We start from the raw sequence: 24,386 nt of genomic DNA, 5'->3' as shown, positions 1-24,386 counted from the left end.
AAAACATTTTAAATACATTTAAAAATATAATATAAAAAAAAATATAAGTGCACTAATTAAATAATAATTCTAAATATAATAAATATTATAAATGCTGTAATATATGATCTAAAAATTAGATAAATTTTTCTTATAATTATATTATAGATAGAAAATAAGTGATAAAGTGAATTAAAGTTTTGATATTAATGGTAATTTATATTTTTTTTATTTTTTTCTTTTGTTTTGTTATATTATATAGTTTTCGAAACTTTTACAATAATTATATTAGTGAAGTAATATGTTTTAGAAGTGTCAAAAATGATGGTTAATAATAATAGAATTATAATTAAATGATTAACCGATTTTTAAGTAATTAATGATATTTTTTTCTATTTATTGTCAAGTTTTATAAATGCAGTGCAAATTAACATCCATTACAAAAATATTTCAATACTTTAGTTCAGCTCAAATAAAAATTAATTTATATATTTTTTTCATATATTTTCTAATAATATTCATAAACTTGTACTATCAATGTTATATATAAGTACTATAATACAATAATTTTTTATATAAGAAATTAAAAAATATTTTACAGAATTAGTAATGTTTTAAGTATGTTTGCAATAGTAATAATATTTTTTTAACAATAAAAAATTAGTTATTCTCAAAGTTATTATTTTTAATAAAATTTAGGAGCTGAACCATCACATATTTATTTCAAAAAAGTTTTATTTCCACAATTCTAACATTGATACATTACATTAATAATAAATTTTATCTTTGAAAAATCTTTGAAAATGTAATGATATACATAGAATTGTGGAAACAATTATTAAGACCTAATTTTGTCATTTTATCAGTCATAAGATCTATTTTCAACTATTAAATTTTTTTAATACTTATTTATAGAGTCATAAATATGAATAATTCAATTACAAGTATCTTATTAAAAATACTTCGTATATAATATTTACATTCGTATTCGTTATTTCAGAAGAAATAATGACTTATGAGATTTGATCACCTCTCGAATTATGTGTTGTCTAAATCTGTACTTAATCACACTAATTGAATACTAAACTAAAAATTGACCACATATTGATTAAGGCATTTTTTATCTAAATTCATTTCGATTTTACTTCATAATATATTCTAAAAAAAATATAATTACTACATTTATTTCGCAATGTGTACATCTTTATTTCTAAAATTCATCTTATTATAAATTTTATTTATTTAAAAAATTAGGAAATGATGATATTTTAGCATCTATTTTAACATCTAAAAAATAATAGGGCAATATCTTAGCACCTTGCAACAATTATAAAGATTCTTACATGTATTCAGCCTCAGTCAAAATATCACTAGAATACATGACACGTTTTTCCCATTATTTTTTAGTTGAACATTATTTTTATAGTTTGTATGATTTTTAACTGTACAAAGATAAAAACTCAAAAACGCGTCATTAAAACTTATATGATGCAAAATATCTTTTCTTTGCGATAAATAACAGTAATTTAATAATTTAAAAATAATATAGAAAATACCACTATACATATTAAAATTTTTTAATTTATAAATTATAATTTAAGTAAATCAATAAGAAGCTGCTAAGAAGTGATGTTTTTCATATTAGATAACCAAGCTTCATTATGAAGTCTAAAATTTTACTTAAAAATGGAAAATATTTTTTTATACTTTATTTCTTTTCAATATGAATTTATTATATATGTAATTACTAATGACAAAACGATTTTCTTATAAACGTTTCATCAATAAATATAAATTTTAATTAATTATGATTAAATATATTATTTACTTATATCTTATTAATTGATTTCTATATTTATTCTATATTTCTGTGTTATCAAATATTTGAACTATTGTATCACGTTGCTATTTAAAACGAAAAATGCACCATAAGAGAAAATATTTTGTTATACATTGCTTTCTTTGTAGGTAACAGTAATTATGCTTTTGTAATTTAACAATTATAATTAATTAGTATTTTAAAAATATTTTCTAGAATCGTAGAAATATATAATAATATTTATTTATGCAATTTATTGTTAATTGTAGAGTCAGTATAGTGGAATTCGTATTATTTTTTAAAATGGCTTAGAATGCAACTTTGAATACAATGTCTAATATTTTAGTGTATATAACTTTTTTCAAGATTATTTTATATTGCAATCTTCGATATTTTTTATTATATAAATGTCAAAAAACAATTCTCATAGTAATTATATTATATCTTATACATCTTCGTAAAAAAACATACCAGCGTTGATTGGCTCTTATTGGCTCTTCCTAGGATGCTGGCGTAGGATTAGCAGTCGGTGGTACGGCATTCGATTGTTTCGCTCGTCTGCGTTTGTTTAATAACGCATTATTTGTATGATCTAATTGTTTTAAATTCGCTGTATCGTAGTCTACACGCATCGTAGCTAAAGACCGTGTCATTTCTTCTTGAACTTCTGGCCAAAGTTCTTCACCTTCCCGAAGTACACGACCTGTATGTAAAGGTGTAGGAGGTACTTCCGTATATTGCTATATATAAAAAATAAACAGTAGTATATATTTATTAATGTACAATATGTATATTAACTATACGTGATGATAAAAACATAATACTTACAGCAATCCATTTATTGCGCATAACTTCATCGATTTGAAGTCTTTGAGCTGGATCTGTACATAGCATACCTTTAATAAGATTTTTTGCTTCTGTGCTCACATTAGACCATTCAGGAGCTGGAAAATCATATTGACCTAATCGAATTCTTTTCTTCATTCCTGGTGAAATTGCTAGACCATGATTACTATAGAAAGGTGGAAAACCACATAATCTAAAATTAAATAAAACACATAGTATAAGTATTATAAATTTAAAAAATTTTTTAAATTTTTATTCGTTAATAATTAATCAAATATAAAACTTACAGTATATACATAATAACTCCAAGTGACCATATATCACAGCTTTTGTCATATTTTTCTGGTCCCAAAACTTCAGGAGCTATAAAAATTATTTTATTATTTACATATACTTATAAAATTTAATTTGTAAAAAATATTATAACTTTGAAAATAGCTTACCAACATAATATGGTGTGTAACATGGAGTTTGTAATGTATCTTTCAAATGTGTTTCTTTGGCAAAACCAAAATCAGTAAGTTTTAATATTCCAGTACTACCTAAAAAATATACAATATTTATTAATATGTTAATAAATTTATATAAATAAATATTAAATCTTCTTTGTATAATTTATTTTTTTTTCTATATTTGTTTTTATTTACCAGGTTTAGAATACAATAGGTTTTCTGGTTTAAGATCCCTGTGTGCAATATTCATGTCATGCAGATGCTTTACAGCAACACAAATTTCATACATTATTTGTGCAGCTTCTGTACAAAAATTGCATATAATTTTAGAATATTTATTATTTTTACACCAAATACGCGAATAATATAATATTAATTTATTTTACCTCTTTCTGTGAAAGCACCATCTTGTCTATCTTGTATTCTTTCAAACAATTCTCCTCCTTCCATGCTAAAAATATTTTAAATTTATATTTAATTTTGATCTCTTAATTAATATCATTCACTAATATTCATACAATTTATATAATAAAATTGTTCAATTCAAATATTTAAATTCTCTATACTTACCATTCCATAACAACTAATAAACATTTATTTCCACTATATGTATTTTCATACACATCTTTAACTTGTACTATATGCTTGCAATTTGATGCTCTCCAATGTAATTCAACTTCTCTTCGTGCTTTTACACAATCATATAGTACCTATAAATATATAATATAAAATATAATATCTATCAATATTCAATATTAATAATTTTATTTATAATAATTATATATAGCTTATAGATATTTTCTAAGATTATAGAATTAATATTGAAGCTTGAATGAAATGAGATAACATAAATTAGATCAAAATAAATAAAATTGATGTATGACTTGCAATATTAAATAAGCGTTATTCAGTAAGCAAGAATATGCGACATACGAAATATTTCTTCGAAAAGGGTTCATAAGAATTCTGTACATTCGCTTTAAAACGTTCTGGTGAATGACCTAAAAACAGCTGACGTCGCCGTTAAATCGATAAAACGTATTACATTTTATAGTGCTTTGCGACCTAACATTCTTGACTTAAGATATCATAGCACATAATCGATGAATTGTAGTATTTGAAATTATAAATATATTATATATTATAATATATAATTATAATATGTTGAAATTGATTTTAATTTTTATTAAATATTAAATACAGTTCAAATATTTTTTATTTCAGCAACATTAATCAAATACATTATTAAAACTGATAACTGACTAAATAAGTATATTTGAATAATATACTTTTCAATAATTTCTTTCTTTAATCTTAAAATTAATTTATAATTTTTACGTTTTATCCTTATATAAATTATTTACAATATATTATATATTATTTAATAAACGAAATACAAATAAAAAAATCATTTGCTTATAATTATATAATATATAAGAATATTAAACGTATTGTGAAAAATGTAAAGTAAAAATAGAAAGGAAAAAATATGATTAAATATCATATTTCTTGATCAGTAATTGATATATTGAGCGTTCTAAAATACAATTTCAAATATAATTAAAATAGAATCGACAAAAATTTAAACCGATTTCAAATAGATATCATTCAGTATTTGAAATGTTGAAAAAGATAATTTTCACGTGTAATATGAAGTTGTGAAAATTCATTACACAAGAAGATACGTTTATTTTTAGCACATAAAAATTGCTATCCAATAAATAAGTTTATGTGTTAAGTTTATGAAAATTTTTTAAATCCACAAAATTTTTATTTTTTTATTTTTTAATTTATAAATTTTCAACTTTTTTCAAATTTAAAAAAATCTGACAAATCTATTGTTTTACAAGTAAATGAACATTTTAAATTTCACACAATGCAATAGTTAACAAGTTCAATTTACATGATTTTTCATAATTGTTTGTCGTGGTTCTTAAATGAAAATACATGGTCATGTACTCCAAGCGATCGACGTTTTGTGATAATATGATTAGCGTTAGCACAAAGTAAAATGTTCATTATGATAATGAATAGCACATAAATGAAATAGTGGAATTATCGTTAATAAAGCGCGATCAGATCGTATTCAATTTAAACGAAGATATTTTACGCGGAAAAAGAAACGTGTAACATAAACTAACTTGTGATATGAATATGTGCGAAAATATACAATTATTTTGTTTTTTTCTTTTCTTTAATTATGCACAAATTATATATTTTAATTATATAAATAATATAATTAATTTAAAACAATTATTTTATTATTTTGTCTTTTTCATGTAATATTTTTTAATCATGAATTAATATGTAGAGAATTTTTTCTTTTTTCTTTTTCTTTTCAAAAGAAAATTTCAAAGAAATTTTTTATGAAAAGAAATCGAAATGGTATTTCCGTCACTAACTTATTATTGAGATTCTACTGACGAATCGCAGAAATACACAAACCATTCCTTTACACAGAACTCAAGGTATAAAAATTCAAATATTCTTGGAATGCTACGTCTTGTCAAGACAAAGTAATATAAAACAGTAATGACAATGATACGATTTGTTCTCGAGACAATAATCAAATAATTCGTAACAAGATTAAATTGTGTTAGTTCTTGCTTACAATCTCTTAAATATTTTTTAATAATTATTTATTTATATATAATATATAATTACTATATAATATAATTATACATTCATATAATATAATTATTTGAAAAAATGTGAGCTTTTCTTGGAGCATATTTCAAGATTTTATTTCTTAGAACAAATATAATTCTGTTTATCGTATAATATTCACTATATTCTATAAAAATCATCATTAGTAGTTAACTTTTACCACCAGTAATTAAACAAAATTACAGAATAATATTAAAGTTGTGTTGAATGAATTCGAAAATTACTATAAAGAGATAATTATGAACTGGAATTGTACCGAATGATAAAATTATCGTTATTACTGTCAGATTTCAATTTCCTTATGATTGTGCCATATAATTTAAAGTTTTGCTGACTTATAAATATATACATATGGTTTGTTTCCAATCATTCGATTTTAATAATTCGACATAATAAATTGTAATTAAATTTTGTCTTGCTTGCAAATTATTCGTTCAAAACCAATTGTTTTGCAAAAATTTTTTCTTTAATGAAATGTTTCTCATTAATTTGTATTATAAAGACATATGCATTGGATCGATATGGAAATAACCTGTATATTAATTAATATACGATTAACAAGAAATGACAAGAATGACTCATTCTTATATCATTACGAATCATTTTCGTATGATACTTTAGTTTCATGTTATATAAGAAAAAAAAAAATCTCAATTTTGCGATAATAATTAATAATTAATTTATGATAAGGAAGATATATTGACTCTTTAATATTGAATTTATTATTATTATTACAAATTAATACTTTCAATTATATTAATAATTTTGTTGTAAGCATGAGAATATCGATATTATATAAACAATGATATATTTTCATTGAAATTTATCAAATTATTCTTATTTATACAGATATATATCCTCACTCACAAATGAATATATATTTTTTTTCGTACACAAAAAGGAAAAATTATAATTTAAAAAAATTAAATTAACATATATATAAATTTATAAAAAATAATAAATAATATAAATATAGAAAAAAAACAATTTCAATATAATATAAATAAAATTTTAATATGAATAAACAGTTTAATTTAAATAAAACGTTATACAATTATATTTGCACTAGTAATTCTATAATTCTATAATTCACATAATTTAAACTATAATGACATTTCATGTTTTACGTTTCCCATAGAATATTATACGCGAATGAAAATCCAAGAAACCAATAATAAACCAACTGCGAAAAGATGAAAACAGGAATCCATAAAATTTTTCCAAAGTAATATAGAAAAAAATAAGAGAGACAAACAGACTTCGATACACCGCATGGTCGGAATCGTCGAATGGGAAATCACCGAGTATAAATAGAGGATGACTCGTGGTCTGGACTCGCTTGGACATCGTTAGTCGATGATTATACTTTAGGACTGCTAGCTAGATATTGATACATCTCCGATCGATAGATCCCTCTAAACGCGTAGAGTAAGTACATTTTGCATCGAAGGCATCAACTTTCTTTACAGTATCCTTCCGCATAATCCAAAAATAACTAAGGACGGATGTGTCATGTTAAATTTAAGAATATTATATATAAACATATTTTTTTACTTATATAAATTGTATAAATTGAAACACTTGAAATCATATTATTATGTTTCGTTAAATCATATTATTAATTCGTTCATTAGAATATTGCAAAAAATAATACAAAAATTAATAAATCTAACTTCTATGTGTCATTGTACATCACTGCTTTTATAATCATATAATTGAACACATTTTATTATTCATATTATTTATGTATGAAATTTTAATTAAATCTGTCGATTTCATAGAATGAAAGAAGAAATAAAAATTAAAAGATCCGATCAAATTTTATTGCATCATGTTTCGATATGTGTCAAGAGAAATCAAGAAAAACATTATTTCAGTTTTGTAAGTGATTATTTTTATATTTATATTTCAATGAAATTAAAATAATTAAATTAAATTATGTTTATTAACATTTCACTTTCTTGTATTTGTACACATTGATAATTTCATAGAATTAATGAAAATTGATAAAAAAAACAATTATTGCGAAAGAATCGTTAATTGTTATCTCACCTTGAGCGCATATTTTTCCCTGGTATTTTTGTCATAACATTGAACAACTTTTCCGTTTATTCCAAGACCGAGCACGTGATTACTGATCTCATAGTCATCAATAATTGGTGTGATTTTTGGTAAACGAGTGTCACATCTTGTTAGCGTGTGTTCCATGGTTTTCCGTTTCGTTTCCACAGCCGAAACCTCTTTTTCCTTTGTCGATACCACGATTTCTGTTTCCGCTGCTCGTTTCCGTTTTCCTTTCTTATTCTCTTCGTTCTCTTCGCCAACGGGTCTCTTGCACTTTCTAAAATGGTAATCGATTGTCAGTCACATTCTCATCCCACAGGAAAGAAATTCGTCTTTTTTTATATATATGCATAGAAAACATAATTGTACCAACAATATAAAAAATATACGAAAAAGATTGAAGCACTTCATGAGAAATATGGAAAAATACAATTTAAATGATACGTTAATAAGAAAAACTTTAGAATAATAGCATATTTCGTGTTGACACTTGTGAATACGCCACGCAAATGACATGTATGTAGTAGGTAAAAAAAAATTCTCCAATAAAAAGCTAATTTATCGCTCGCATCGATGCCTATTTTATCTTTAAGAGTTACCGACAGAACATGGTTTATATCCGTTCTGAAGTTAATTCTATTTGATATGATTCACAATATATTAAAGAATTATGTATTTTATATTACATTATACATTATAAGTTTTGTAATTTTGTTATTTGAAACTGATTCTATCATAATCATTTAATCAGAATATATTTCTTCTAATGGTTGTTCCTATTGTTCCTATATTATCCTATTATTTCTATCATATTATAGAAAACTATATTATTGATATTATTATAATTATATAATTATTGTAAATATCATTTATATATAATTAATAAATTTTCATAAAATTATATAAATTAAGAAAGCATTAAAATATTTATGGTAAATAAAATTAACATAAAAATTATTATCAAAAAGTATTATATATAAGATGTATATAAGATGTTAGTTAATTAATTTACTTTGTTTTTAAGAAATATTAGATAAACTGTTTCCAATTATGTCTATTATATATACATATATATATATATATATATATATATATATATATATATATATTATATATATACGCACATCTCTATGTATTACACAATCACTTTTAGTAGATTGCAACAAATTTAATACATATGTGTATGTAATTCAATGTATATAAATGCATTTTCAAATTATTAATTGATTATCAAGTGTGCCGAATATAGTTTTAATGATATTGATAAACATAATAAAAAACAAAAGAAATGATTGTTCAATAAATTAAAAATGAAAAAAAATCTAAAAGTATTAAAATTTAATACTTAAGTTAAAAAATTGGACGGAATTACTCATTACAAAGTGCAAATTTTAAGAGATAACAATATGCAACTGTTATGATTGCAATCAACAAAAATGTATAACAATGATGATATATAATGTTTATCATTATATAATTAAAATATGATTTATTAAATCTAATGATGAATCGATATTATTATTTAAATAATTTCCAAATATAGATAGATATCGAGAAAATAAAATATAATATGACAGAGACCTCCAAAATGTCCACTTCGTTGCCGATTTCGGCATTTGTGTAGCTTTTTAATATTTCGAAAGATTTTTAATCGAATCGTTGAACGAAGATAGAAAGCATCGCCTTCCGAAGAATTTTCAGAGTAATACAGCCGGTAGTGGTGAGTATGGATAAATTGTGTGAGTTCCGAGTCGTCGAATAAAATAAGAATTTGTTTCTAATCGTAACTCAAAACTCGATATCCAAAGAATAATTGCACAGAGGAAGGCCAGCTGAAAACCGAAGATAAAAAAACTAATCAAACTCATCCTCAATAATGAAATGATGATTGCCGATGAAAAGAAGCGTGCAAATAAAAAGGCAATTATAAAAAAGCAATTTTGCATATATGTAAGGAATAAACACGATGTGATATATATCAACGCGTCTAATGAGATAAATCGCATTTCTATTACGCAAATTATACTGCAAAGATTCGTTGCCAGAAACACAATGAGAGAAAAACAGAACACAAAGTGACTTGTCGAAGATCTATTTGCATAAACTCATATGCATCGCCAAATTTGCCATTTATATCTTATTAAGATTCATTGGCTTATTACTTAAAATAGCAAATCGCAATATGACATATGCAAACAAAATCATATATTAAAGATAAGACAAACTGAAATGCAGAAAAAAGAAAAAAAAAGAAACTTCTGCACACGTTATAAAAATAATTTTGCTTCAACGTACCTGGTGACGTCTGCTTCTTCAAAAATAAATTTCCCGCCACGAAATAACGTATATTTTAAAAAAAGAACACCACTATTACAACATTTTATTTCACACTGTCATGAGAACATTTGATTATAATTTCTTCTGAATTGTTTTTATTACGATACATTATAATATTGATCCACAATTCATATGTCAATTCAAAAATATTAAAAATAATGTTCACAAATATTTAGAATACTTTCTTTTTTTCTTTTTATATTTCGTAAAAAAAGGAAAAGTTCCTTGGAGGTGTGTCACACAAGTTCCAAATAGTTAAAGATAGGAATATCTGTCGTAGAATAGCCGGTTTTATCACGAGTATTAAATTATTTGATGACGCCGTTGAAAACCGATTTTTCTGATTATTGAAAAACTTAGTAACAGAAAACTTAAACAAACACGATCTTGTCTATACCCATACTTTCCGTGCATTCGACCAACCACTACTGAACTCAACGTCTCATACGAACTCAAATCTATACAATGACTCTGACTTCATACGAAAACCAATTCACAAACACTAATGGATAAAATGGCTATGGCGGCAAAGCGCCTCTACAAGCAATCTTAGGATGTGACTCACTGTACAGGGACGACTCTATATTAAAACTTATCGGGTTCCTGCATCAGTTTGCACCCTCTTTATGTATTTTTTATCATATTTGTTTTTGCAAAAATTTATAAATTATTATTTTTAAATTATTTTTGGAAATGAATCAATAATAACGAATTTTGAAGCTATCAATTATTTATTTTTTTTTAATTAGATTAGATTATTTTGCATTATGCTACAGTTAAACATATATGTATATACATAATTTTTCGATGTAATAAAACTGAAGGAGCAATAATCTTCAGGTCTCTCTTGCATTTTTTTTATCACTTAGATAATTACAAAATTATATTTAATATAAATATTTTTTTTCATACAGGCACATTTTATATTTATATACAAGTTTCTCTCATCTTATAATTTCTAATCATATTGTCCATTAAGTATTTTATTAAATAAAAATTGTATCACACAAAATATATATGAATGCCAAAAGATAATTTTCATTTATAATTTGTCATTAGAATTTGTCATTATAATATTTGTTATTATATATAACATATGTTGTAACAGAGTTACACGAGTCCTTTTATAACATACAAATAACAATTCCATGTATTACAATCAATATGACTTATGATATTATAAAATTAAATTATTACTAACATCATCATTATTGGTACGTGCACTACAGTGCCATTTTATGAAAAATTTGTAATTATTTTTATTAAAATATATAATATACTATTGGTAATTACTAAAAATTATATCAGATTTTAATCAACAAGTATAATTTACAGGAATATCTGTAAAAAAACGTATTGCGGTTTAATCTTTGGATTATCGAATTAGAAAAAATACTTATGTTTAACTAAATATTAAACATTGCTAAAAATATTATATATACATATTAATTATAAAAATGTTTAAGGAAATATTAATCATTTCATCAGCAAAACATTTTTGTGAATATTAACAATTGTGAATAGATTAAAAATATTTAACGATTCGTTATAATAAAACTCGGAAAAAATATTGATATTCTACATGTTATTGATAACATTAAATATACAAACTTATCATCTAACAATACTACCATTAATTTAATATTTCTTAATTTTCAAGTACATACAAATGTACTTATATTCTATTTTTAATATTATATGAATATAATTAACAGCAAGATATAAAATGTACATTTCATTAAGTAAACACATTCATATTTATTTCTTCATCTCTTTTAACTTGATAAGTATTTTTGCTTCTCATAAAAAATATATTTTTATTGTCTGTTTTAAAGTAAATAATACTTGATGTATAACATAAATTCAATTTATAAAAAAATTCTATTTATTTTTCATAATAAAGAAGAATAAATAAAATAGAATTATCAATTATTTTTTCATTTATATTTTACTCGAATTAGTCCTATTGCACGATTTATATTTTTTAAAGAAATTCAAATATGTTTTCTTTCAATTATAATGCATTTTTCTTTTTGTGTTTAATTTATAATAAAATTAATTTACAAGTATATTAATTTTTATGAATAATTTTTAGAAAAAATAAGTAAAAAGAGTATGTGCATTTGCCGACTCATTTCTAATAAAATTACGATATCATTAGAATTATAATGAAACGCAAAATGTTTGTACTAATACTTATATTGAATTATGTTCTCTTTTATTAAAACATTAAATTTTTAGTCGGACGGAAAATGCAGCAATTATAAAAAAATAATATAGCTAATATTTTGATTTTCCTTCAAGAATTTACTATATATGTATGAAAAAATTTTTAGTAATTTTCTTATATAACATTTTTATATTTTTATATGAAAATAATTATAATACTTCAATTAAATGTTATATTGATGAAATAAAAGATTACTAATTCGATCAAGGGCTATGTTCTCTAATAATAATAAATTATAGATTATAATATATATTGCCCCACATATTTTTTTACATTAAGCCGATACAAAACTTTCCAGGTACTTATTTTTACTTGAAAATTCAAAGCTAAAATTCTTTTCTCTTTTTGCATTTTGATTAAATAATACTTTTTGAAGACATAGCATATAATATTGTAATGCTGTTGTTGTTTTATAGTAATATAATTTTGATGAAAAAATAATTGTAATACTAATTGTAATAGTAATAATAATATCATTTTAATTACAAATATATTAAAGTTTTCTACCAATATTTTATGCAATACGGAAAGTTTTGTACAATAGGCAGTGAATTTGTAATAAATAAAAAAAAATGTAAAACATCAAAATATTGTAAACTAGATATTATATCTGATTAACAAGTTAAAATACATCTACCCTGAGTTTTAACAGCTTTATTTAAGAAGAGGCAAGTGAACAATTATTGTTCATTATGAAAAATAAAAATCAATATTGCCTCCTTATATTTTTTCTTTTCTTTTCTCAATATATAAAAATATTCAAGGCATTTAATGTTAACATGTATGTATATATTTATAGATATCACTTTTTTAGGTCATGACTTACATTGCACAACTAGTAATTGTCACCCCATATGACTTTCAGGCTCAGCTTTGTAATCTTGCATAGTAAGAATATAAGGCACGACACTAGCTACGCTTACCCTACCAATAAGGCCTGCAAAAAATAAATCTTCCAAGACTCTAGGATTAATCGAACGAAGTGGTGCGAGCCTTAAAAGAAGGCGAGGTAGCCTGTTAGATCCTACACGTTGTTGTAATTCTGTCCATGCTGCCTCTTGTAAAACTTCAACTTTTTTACGCCAAACACCGGCTAAGACATTGTCTAAAAAAAAAATTCATTTTCAAAATAGAGAACTTTTGTATAAATAAATTATATTTTACTTACCAGCACTAAAAAGCGTTAAAGCTTTAAGATACGCATATTCGACAGAATCCACTTGTAATTTATGAAGTGAACTAACACAATCTTGTAGTCTACATATATGTTCTGTGACAGACTTTACTTTACTAGCTGTAATTTTTTCCTGTGCAATACTAGCTTGCAAATGATTTATTATTGATGTTAGAATACTTGGAAGGGATAAAGTGTATGCACATTGTGCAAGGCCTAATGTAAAAAGCTGTCCCCAGGAACTGCGCACTAATGTTGTTTGAACTTCAGATCTATAAATATTAATAATTTTATCTAATATTCACGTTTGTAATTCTAATTAATATATATATTGTTCATTTACTTACGGTAATGCTTGAAATGCCGGAATTCCTCGTGCCCAATGAACTGACAAAAAAAGTAATCTAGCGGCACTTTCGCAAATATAATGTATTGATAAATATGCAGGAGCTGGACTAGGAGCTCTTAATTCGAATAATGTATGTCGTTCAGAAATTAATTGCCCAGTCCATTCTTCTTCTGGTTCACTTGAACCATTAACACTCTATATAATAGAATTATATAATAATATTAATAATTCTATATATTGTAATATGAAAAATGTTATAAATAACATACTTCTCCAATAAGTTTAGCCATGCTATCCAATGCATGCGAAATAAGTAAACGTTCTCTTGCTAATGTTAATGCATCACTGAGATCACTATCACTGCTTTGATCTTCCATACTAGGACTTTCAGGTTGTTCCCAAGTTGGAGGTGCTTCAGATATTGATTGTTGTGGTTCTGGTTTAACTCTAGGACTTCTATTTCCTACTTTTGCTCCTGCTGATTCACCTAACACTGGCTTTCTCTCATGTTGAACAGCTATAATATAGTATGAAAAAATAATTGCGAAAAAATTAGTATTATATTCTTAATATTTTCAAAAAACTTACAATCACTTCTCATGCCCATAGCAAGACATTTCTGAAGTCTACAATACTGACATCGATTTCTATGGTGTTTGGTAACTTCACAACTTTTGCTTCCTCTGCATTGATAACCTAACTGTTTTCGAATACTACGTTTAAAAAATCCCTTACAACCTTCACAACTTATTGCTCCATAATGTCTTCCACTAGCTCTATCTCCACAAACTACACATAATTCTAGTGATAGACCCAAACCTAAAGAACCACGAACATCTCTCGCTAATTTTACCTAAAAAATATTGAATGTAAAACAAATAAAATATGCGACAATATAGAAATTAAAAAATAAATAAATAAAAATTTTACCTCTACATCGACATTATTTAAATGTTCAATTCCTGAATGTAAATGAACTATACCAGTATGAGAACCCAAATTACGAAAATCTCGCCCCATTTTATGATCAATTTTATCATCATGCATATTATCAATATGATTATTTTGATCTCTTTCCATGTCTCTCTAAAAATATGTTTAATATTATAATTAATAAAACTTATCTAAAAATAAAAATTTTATGTTTAATTTACATTAAAATTTATATATCGGAAACACACCATAGCGGGATGATGCGCTAAATTATGAAAATTTCTTCCTATATTTTGATCTAGTTTATCATCTTGTAAATTTTCAATGCGATCATTTTGATCAACTTCCATATCTCGCTGTAATAAAAATAATATATTATTTTATATATAATTATAAATTAATTATTTCAAGAATTTAAAAATATGCATTAAGTCAATAACATTCGAATCGATTTTTTAAAGAGAAATAATTAGCACCTCTATTTCAACATCAGCCACATGATCCACACCATGGTGACGAGATAAATTACGAAAATCCATTCCTACTTTTTGTTCTTCCTCGTTTTCATTTATATTATCGTGATCGTGTTGTTCCCTATGATCTCTATCCATTTCTACCTGCAAAGATAAATAGAAAATCGCGTTGAATTAAAAATTCGTATAACGTGTACAATATTTCTGCAGTTATATCATAATACGTATACTATATATTTTCTAAATAATGAATATCACTTGTTTAAAAAAATTGAGTATATACAAATCAATAACTATAAATTTATTTATTAATTAATATTTTTTTCTTGATACTTAATAAGGAATAATAACGATATTATATTTATATTTAAACAAATGAATAAATAATTAAGTATTTATTTCATAATGATTAAATTGTAACATATCTGAAAGAAAATATTTGAAAAATCTTTTCTATAAAAATTGCATAACACATAGTAAGAATATTGTATAGAGTAAAATTGGATAAATCATGATCATATAGTTTGATTTCATCTAAACAGAACATATCGTTTAAAGGCCTAAGTATCGGTGCGGTATAAAAATGAAAACTGGAGCATTTGCCGCCCGCCCCTACCTGCCGCAACCCTTTCCCCCTACCATTTTAAGAAGTGAAAGAGATGGTCCCGAGTTCTTCGGTTCGTAGGTTGCTACGTGGTTAGGCGCATGCCGATACCATAGCCATGCTACACTGGCTGTCATAGAGCGAATGGTCCATTTCCATACACTCGTGATCCGACTTCGTCACCACTGTCAGTGCAGTAACATGAGAAAACGGTGCCTATACCGTTGCTCCAAAATAGTTAACATTTTTAAACTTTGTATTCATTATGCGTCGTAATATCAAGCATACTCTCAACTTTTCTACTCGCGATAAACTTTCAACTAAGGAACTGCAACTACTTTCAAATGAAAATATACTTTTACAAATTTTGTATTTAGATTTTTCAATGAAAATCAATGTCTATAATATTATCTTTGTGATCAATAATATTATATATATCTGATTTCACGGAAGTGTCATACACGAGATTCATCGTTTTTTCTTTTTATAATCAAGAATTTAACGATAGTAACATGATACCTATTCTCTTTTTTTTTTAAACTCAAGCCATTGACCTGTTTAGACACGTGTCACTATTACATTTACAAATTTTATCATGATTGCCTTTATCATTATGTTTCAGATCATATCTTAAATAGATTATTAGATGCGTCACAATGAATAGTCTACTACAGCAATTCAAAATATGTTATTAAAAAACAAAAAGGTCAATCTCAATTGAAATTATATATCTAGAATTCTAATTTTTTCATAAATTCATTACTTGTATTTCTTTTTTATACATATGTATATAACTTGAGATTAATTATTTTAAACATTTTATAAGATGAATTGCATTTTCTTCACACCGATCTTAGAAAACACGCGACGTGCTTTACATTAAAGTTCGAGGACGGTACACACAATACACTACCTGTTGGGTCGACCTGTATCACCGCATTTGCGTGTGTCGGCGGTGGCGCTCTCACAGGTCACGCACGGTTCTGAAAATATAACGTAGCTAGCCACGCGATAATACGCACGGAATAATATTCGCGTTTCAAAAAAACAATGTTCCAATAAACTAAAATCGTGGAAATATGACAAAATGACACATTTGCTATATATAAAATCGTTTCACTCAGTACAATTTCTAACGCACAAAAACACCACGTCGAAGTTTAAAGGCAACCTTGCGCAGGTGAACGCAGGCAGGCCGTTCGCTGTACTGGCAGGTTGGCAGGTCACTCTCTTGTATACCGCCAAGACACACCGGCCAGGTGCATTCTCGCCCCGCTTGCCTGCTTTTCTACCTGAGCGAGAGCATTCGCTATAGAGGACCACATAGTGGCCTCTCGACGAGCGTTACAGGTTATGTCACGTAATACACGCCCGCGATGACTTATCGGTTGAGGCTCGAGGTCGCGACGTCAATCGAGAATAGGTCAAATGCAAACAGTAGCAAAAATTTATATTAAAAATATATATTATGTACTATCAAATATCCTATGTATTGTTTTTAGATATAAATATAAAGCCATCATTTATATTTTAACTACATACAAAATACATAAATTTCTTATAATTAGCAAAACTGAAATCCGATTTCTATTGACATCAATTGACAATTTTATCTTTTTTATGTATATATAATATATATATATATATATTAAAAACAAAATAAAAACAAAAAAGGGAAAATGTAATTATAACTTAAATTCGATTATTAGTATATATGTCATGATTATAATTAAAAATATACAAAATTTATAAAATAAAGAAAATTACATTATAACTATTATAAATTGAATTTTATATTTTAAAATAAAAATAAATTTAAATTTCGATAGATCGTCTAAAATTATGATAATTTTATAATTATTTCTAATTATTTTAATGCAAAAATATAAAAAATAATAATATATACTTTTTTTGTTTATTAAAAATAATGTTTTTTTTTATTACTTAAATTCGTATTCTCTAAATATATTACGCTGGCTTATAACCTTTCGAATGATCATTCCAAGTCAGTTAAAGATTTCTTGGAACAGCATCAGTGAAGAAGAATAGTCATTCGAGAGTAATTATTTCTATACGACCGGACTTCACAGGTAAAGGTCGCTCGTGGGTCCGAAGGTTACCTCCTACCTACTTGATCACTGTATCGACACAGATTTATCTTGTAATTCTATTCGCTGCGTTAAAATTATATTACTAATCGCACATTATTGTTTTCTTTTTAGTTTATTATAATCAATTTTTTATAAATATGCATCATTCTTTAAAAGAATATATAATAATATAAATGTTTTAATTTTTAAAGATAAAAAACAATATAAATATTTTTCAATATTTTTAATTGTTAATAACGTTTAATATTTTCATTTCTTTGTACAATGTGAAGTTTTAAATTTATTCTCTTTGTAAAAAACTGATACTAATATTTGTTGTATGTATATTATATTGTGTATGACAAACACACAATATTAATTTGAAAATTCTTTATTATTCAAGTCAAAAAATAATCAACAAAGTAACATTATCAACAAAGTTACAGAATTTCATAATTACAATGTCAAAATATCATATGATCTTTATGTTGTCATTAAGCGAGAATGTTTCATTTATTATTATTTTATTTAAAGAAAATAATGTAAGTAATTTGTACTATATTTATTAAAAGAATTGACATAATATGAGTGAACCAACGTTTGAAATTTTAAGTATCGTTATCGACAAAAGGATAACAAAAAACTAAATATTAAAAAATATATTTTTACAAGGACTTACCTATATTATTAATAACGATGACAAATTTGACTATGCATCATTTGGACAATTCATAGCAGCAACTAGACTTCGTCAACTATTCGTGGGTTAGAGTTCATAACCTCTTCTAACCTTTACCTTTCCTTTGCCTCCTTCCCCTGAGTCTAACCCCACTGTTCACCTTTATAGCTACTCAACAATGCATTTGCTGCCATCGATGCACAGTTGCATACAGATCAACGATTTCAAACTTCTATTGTAGAATTTGTATGTCGCGCCGGATCTTCGGTAATCTTGAGAACTGTTTTCAATATTGCTATGATCAATATGATGGTAAAGAATGTAACCATAGACGAAGTATAAAACAGAACATACAATGTTCTTTGAAATTTGAAGGTTATATTTATGTAACCTCCTTATTTTCGTATCACATACGATATTATTGATAACGAAGAACAATTGTAAATATTATTATGCATTTCCTTAATATAATTGTTAATATATTTGTGAGATATATTTTCACGTTATATTATATTATTATATAAAACAAGACGATATAATAAAGAAATCAAATTTTATTAAATCGATTTATTTAATGCAAACTTTAATTATTTATAATTTAATAAATAAATTTTAATTAAAATTTTTGTGTGCCAATTTTTTTTATTTTAGCCTTGATTTTTCAAAAATATTCTACAAATATATTAACATTTTGTGTGTATGTATATATATATATATTATATTATATATTTTATATATAATTATTATATATATATATATATAAATTAATATTTATATATGATATAATATACAAAATAGACATGTTTAATTGATTATATATTTTTAACATAAAATTTAATCAAATAGACTTTGTTAAAATTTTTAATTAATAAATTAAATAAAGAAGATAATAAATGTAAAAAATATATTTGATTGTCTTTTAAAGGTATAAAGGTAATTTGAATATACTTTAAAAGCGAATAGATAAGAGGAGTATATAATGTGAAAACAGATTGGATAAAAATTGAGTATTATTGCTGTCTCTCGAATTAAAAAAAAAATTTTTAAAAATATTAAAATATTAAAAAATTTTTTTAAAGATTTTTTCAAAATAGATTTAAAATTAATTTTGCATCATCTCTTGAAATTATCAAAAGTTCTAATTTTATTTTAAATATTTCTGATGCTCAAGAGATGGCGCTGATAATTCAATTCTATTTCTATTCGTTTTCTATAATTTCTTTTTCTAGTTTATATTAATTTCATCTATAGTATTCTGAAAATGGTGCTGATTTTATAATTTTTTGCCTGTTTCTATTTTTCTTTCATTATTTATCATTATTTATCTATATTTATTTTTAGTGCATACTACTACAAAAGATGAGAAATATTAACTAAACATATTTTTATCATTTTTCTTTCGGAAGTATAATCTGTTTATTATTTCTATAAAAAATATAGATATTTAGAATATCTTTCGGATTTCATAAAATAATTATATTTTAATATACATAATGCATAATATATTGTGTATAAAACGAATATTTGGCATGATATTAAGAATAACATTAAAATATTCAGGGAATTTTTATATTCTTGGGTAGAGATATAGGATAAAAAATATATGGAATAGTAAATCTATTCTATACATCATCTATGCTTAAATAAATTTTATCTTCAATCAATTTATATATAATTTTGTAATTTCTCTTGTTGTTAATAACTGAAATAAACAAATATAGCACTAATAATAGAAATAAAAAATATATAAATATACAATGTACATACGATATACAAAAATATAAAAATATATATGAAATATATATACGAATATTGAAATTTAAAGTATATATATCACGAAATGATTCATTTATCCCATATTCATATTCGTCTTTACTTAATTTATATTTAAATTTCTAAATGTTTAACTTCGAAATAAAAAATTATTTAAAATAAAAATTTAATAACAATGTATTAATTGTATTGCAAAAAGTTATTTATTGTAAATAATTTTTTATATAATACATAAGTTCATTATACAAGTGTTAATAATCTTTTATTAATATTGCCATTATTTATACAATATATATAATATTAATATCAATACTATTCAATGTTATATTGAAATATTCATTTATTTATGAATTAAAAGCTTACTTTTATTACTATCGAATTTCTATTATATAATATATATAATATTAATTATATAAATTATTAATTAAAATATAAATGTAAAAAAAATTTAAAAATAATATAGATATTAAAAAGCTATATTTTTATATTAATCATTTAAGAAATTTAAGATAAACAAATTAAGTGTAAATTCAATTTGTATCAAATTAATATCAGAGATAACTTATTATTACATAAAATACTTGAAAATACTTATTGATATTAATAAAATCAGCAATGTTGAAAATGTTGAATTTTTAATCTTATATTGTCTCATTGATGCAATGATCATTATTTTCATTTTTATAATGCCAGGTACTTTCTGTTTCTTATTTAATTTACTTCTTTGCAGATCAAAGATAACTGAGTTTATTTTCAATTTTAAGACATGAGTCAAAATAATTGTCATAAATTGTAAATAGCAAACAATAGAATATTCAATTGTATATTATAATATATTGTAATAATTAAATATATAATTAAATATATTGTAATAATAATAAAGCGATATGAATATAATAATATTATCACATTATATTAATATACATAACATATATGTATATTACATTATTATATGCATAAACATTTTCATTAAAATATTTTTGTGAATAGGATAGATTAATCATAAAAGATATATATTTTTTTTTATACGAATAAGATAAAATATTTTTTGTTAACTATCTAAAATTTCATGTATCTATTAACAATTTAATTTATTTAGAATATATAAATGCTGTAAATTAAAATAATGATAAACTAAAAATTAGAATATTGATATATATAATAAAATACTATTATATATATTGATATATATATATGTATAATTGTAACATTTCTTACATAATTTATATAATAGTTACAAAAGAATGTAAATAAAATTTGATTTCAATTTTTGCTTATAAAGATTTTTTACAATTTATTACATGTAACTGGCCACTATTTATTATTGTATTGTATGTAGTATTTTATTCTTTTTTCATAAATATTTAAAATCTATTAGATTCATACGATGAATACACGTGAACAAATTCAAATTAGTTATAATTAACTATAAATATTGATATCTATTATCTATTGAGATTGATGATTGATATAGTTATTATCTATAACAATCAAAGAACCATAAAAGTATGTTTCAGCAATAAAATTAATCTTATTCTTTAACTTATGTAAAATATACTTGATTTCTGTACCAAAGCATCAAAATAATTTTACACACAAATGACAATCTTGATTGTTCCATTAATTATTTCAGCAGGTACTGCAAGTCGATCACAAAGATTCTGCATATTCAGTTAAAGGCAGATGTAAGTCATATTAGATCTCAAGTTCTTCTTAAGAATCCTTAAAAATATTTAGCACATAGTATATCCTAAGAAAAAATTTTCTTACCTATAAGTAAAAATATTACAATATCGAAAAAATTATTAAATCTTTTATAATATTAAAATAATATTTTGTTTATTTAAATACCTAGATTTACTTTTAATCTAAAATGATGGAATTTAATGGCCAAATACTTCTTGGCTAGCAAATACTATATAAAGAAAACCATCTGCATCTTGTTCTCTTTGATAAAGTTGTGCCATAGTCATACTACCACTAGCCATACTTCTTTGGTTTACTAATAGAAAAAACGCCTGTGTTGGATGTAGCTGTAATCTACGTCTATTAATTATAAACAATTAATATTATTTACAATTTAAGAAAAATTTTACAATAAACAAAATTTAAAAATATACCTAATGATTTTGATGAATTCTGCCACTGTTAAATAATCTGGTACCAAAAATTTAGATCTATCTAATACAGGTAATTGTTTTTCTCCATAATATCTTTCAACAATAATAGGTATTTTATTTGGATGATGTTGTCTAATTAATTCTACATCTGCAACTCTTTGTGCTAAATTTTGAGATGGAATTTGTTTAAATTATCAATGCTTTATAAAAAAAATAATAATGTATCTAAAATTATTACATTTAATATCATACATTATGCATTGAAATTAATAAGAAATTTTTAGAGATGATTTTTAGTAATTCTTTGAAATAATAATTATGATAGGATATATAATTTAATGTTATCAATAAAATAAAAATATTAAACTGTAAATTAAATAAAACTTCGCAAAGAAATACTTTGCATGTTGTTTTAGTTTTTTTTTTTTTTGTTTTAACTTTTATTTTTTATATTATAAATATAAAAAACTTAGTTAAATTATAGTTAATAGTTTAAATTATCTGCTCACCAAATGAACGTCTTTCTTTAAATGATTTTGGTGTTAAATTCATCCTGGATTCACTATTTATTATTACGACGTTCAAAGCGATATCAGCTGTAAACGGAGATATTCTTGACGGGTCAAAATAATGCCTGTCTCTATGACTTGTTTTCAGCTTAAGTTAGGTTCAAAAGATAATGCTAATATATATTCATATTGGTTTGTGCTGCCCTCTTAATAAATTTGTCAGTAGTTTTCATATTTTGTTCTTTCCTTATTATCTCTTCGAAAACGAAACTTTGTCACGAATCACTCAATGGAAAGATATAGATTGGAAAATAATTCAATAAATTTAATAATATGATATTTATAATACTTTAATGTAAAATAGAATATAATTTTTTGTATTAAAGAGTAATTTATTAAAATAAAAAATTAAATAGTGAAAATGATTCACATTATATTTATATGAAATAATAAAGTGTTGCGTTTTCGCGGAAGAAAGAGGAACTAACGTTGAGAAAATACGTACAGCTATCTAGAGTAAGATTTTAGTCTATGTCCTCCCTCTTGCTTTGAAACAGGAATACGTGTGGACACCTGTGCGTACGGCAAGCAGCAACCGTCTGTATACGTGAGAGTGCATGCGTGGGTGTCATAGCAGGCGTTTCTTTATCAATAGAGAAATGGTGCTCCCGCCTTGAGTGTTTCTTGAATCGGCAAGTGTGAATTTCTCAGTGAAAACTTGTGTCGGAATTGATTAAAAAAAATTAGTGTTATTAAATGTAACCTGAAAAGCGTATCTGTTTGTCGAAATTGAACGTACAACTTGATTGATACATGCACGCCAAACGTCAAAGGAAGGGAAAGATAACAAAAACATCTGTATTGTTAACATAATAGATACATAAGGATGAAAAATAATCGCGTCTTAATAATCGTAGAAATCACGATAGAGGGATCTTTACTACCGGAAGCGTCATGCTACTTCATTTAACCGTTGAAGATCCATGAAAATCTCTCTCATGCGACATCATTTTTATTCGATTTCAAAGAACAAAAACTATATATATGAAAAATTATATATGAGTTAGTTACTCTGATTGTTCATCCGTTTGCCTGGTCGTCCACCCCTTCCAAACCGTCCTGACACAACGTTTAACGGGTGTATAAAAAGAATAAACATGATGGCGGCGTGAGAGAGATAGATAAGTGAGCAAGAGAAGGGAGAAGAAGAGAAAGAGAGAGAGAAAGAAAGAAAGAAAGAAAGAAAGAGAAGTCAGCCAGCCAGCTAGAACCAGCCAACCAGTCAGTG

The 24,386-nt window shown here is 24.3% G+C and overlaps 3 protein-coding genes across 19 annotated transcripts; all 3 read right to left on the bottom strand.

The window, feature by feature from the left end:
• Positions 1 to 185: 185 nt before the first annotated feature.
• Positions 186 to 10,689, bottom strand: LOC100870607 (MAP kinase-activated protein kinase 2). 4 transcript variants are annotated; one of them, XM_012495656.3, is made up of 10 exons: positions 10,123 to 10,689; positions 9,409 to 9,659; positions 7,816 to 8,104; positions 3,667 to 3,806; positions 3,483 to 3,547; positions 3,292 to 3,399; positions 3,088 to 3,186; positions 2,932 to 3,007; positions 2,627 to 2,837; positions 186 to 2,538 (listed from the first exon to the last, which is right to left on the bottom strand). In XM_012495656.3, the coding sequence occupies exons 2-10, from the start codon at positions 9,441 to 9,443 to the stop codon at positions 2,299 to 2,301; spliced, it is 1,263 nt and encodes a 420-aa protein (XP_012351110.1). In that variant the 5' UTR covers positions 9,444 to 9,659; positions 10,123 to 10,689; the 3' UTR covers positions 186 to 2,298. The 4 variants fall into 4 exon arrangements, with proteins under 4 accessions (XP_012351110.1, XP_012351111.1, XP_012351109.2 ...); XM_012495657.3 differs by lacking the exon at positions 9,409 to 9,659 and having other exon boundaries at positions 10,123 to 10,612; XM_012495655.3 differs by lacking the exons at positions 9,409 to 9,659; positions 10,123 to 10,689 and adding an exon at positions 8,201 to 8,736.
• Positions 10,690 to 10,876: 187 nt separating this feature from the next.
• Positions 10,877 to 18,876, bottom strand: LOC147656426 (orphan steroid hormone receptor 2-like). Of its 8 annotated transcripts, none has more exons than XM_086915096.1 (9): positions 18,697 to 18,876; positions 15,327 to 15,467; positions 15,099 to 15,206; positions 14,848 to 15,003; positions 14,506 to 14,770; positions 14,187 to 14,434; positions 13,916 to 14,112; positions 13,563 to 13,840; positions 10,877 to 13,499 (listed from the first exon to the last, which is right to left on the bottom strand). In XM_086915096.1, exons 2-9 carry the CDS (start codon positions 15,459 to 15,461, stop codon positions 13,240 to 13,242), a joined length of 1,647 nt encoding a protein of 548 aa, XP_086771222.1. In that variant the 5' UTR covers positions 15,462 to 15,467; positions 18,697 to 18,876; the 3' UTR covers positions 10,877 to 13,239. The 8 variants fall into 8 exon arrangements, with proteins under 8 accessions (XP_086771222.1, XP_086771223.1, XP_086771221.1 ...); XM_086915097.1 differs by lacking the exon at positions 18,697 to 18,876 and adding an exon at positions 16,841 to 17,136; XM_086915095.1 differs by lacking the exon at positions 18,697 to 18,876 and adding an exon at positions 16,691 to 16,800.
• Positions 18,877 to 21,646: 2,770 nt separating this feature from the next.
• On the bottom strand, positions 21,647 to 24,269 carry LOC100870690 (microtubule-associated protein 1 light chain 3 alpha). Of its 7 annotated transcripts, none has more exons than XM_086915088.1 (5): positions 24,170 to 24,269; positions 23,099 to 23,815; positions 22,590 to 22,752; positions 22,321 to 22,515; positions 21,647 to 22,239 (listed from the first exon to the last, which is right to left on the bottom strand). In XM_086915088.1, the coding sequence occupies exons 2-4, from the start codon at positions 23,139 to 23,141 to the stop codon at positions 22,353 to 22,355; spliced, it is 369 nt and encodes a 122-aa protein (XP_086771214.1). In that variant the 5' UTR covers positions 23,142 to 23,815; positions 24,170 to 24,269; the 3' UTR covers positions 21,647 to 22,239; positions 22,321 to 22,352. The 7 variants fall into 7 exon arrangements, with proteins under 7 accessions (XP_086771214.1, XP_086771216.1, XP_086771217.1 ...); XM_086915090.1 differs by having other exon boundaries at positions 22,331 to 22,515; XM_086915091.1 differs by having other exon boundaries at positions 21,647 to 22,191; positions 22,331 to 22,515.
• Between the last annotated feature and the right edge of the window lie 117 nt (positions 24,270 to 24,386).

The sequence above is a fragment of the Apis florea genome, unplaced genomic scaffold (genome assembly GCF_048593485.1).
Source record: "Apis florea isolate Af1SG1 unplaced genomic scaffold, ASM4859348v1 contig_3772_pilon, whole genome shotgun sequence".
Taxonomy (NCBI): domain Eukaryota; kingdom Metazoa; phylum Arthropoda; class Insecta; order Hymenoptera; family Apidae; genus Apis; species Apis florea.
This window is presented reverse-complemented; position numbering and strand designations above follow the sequence as displayed.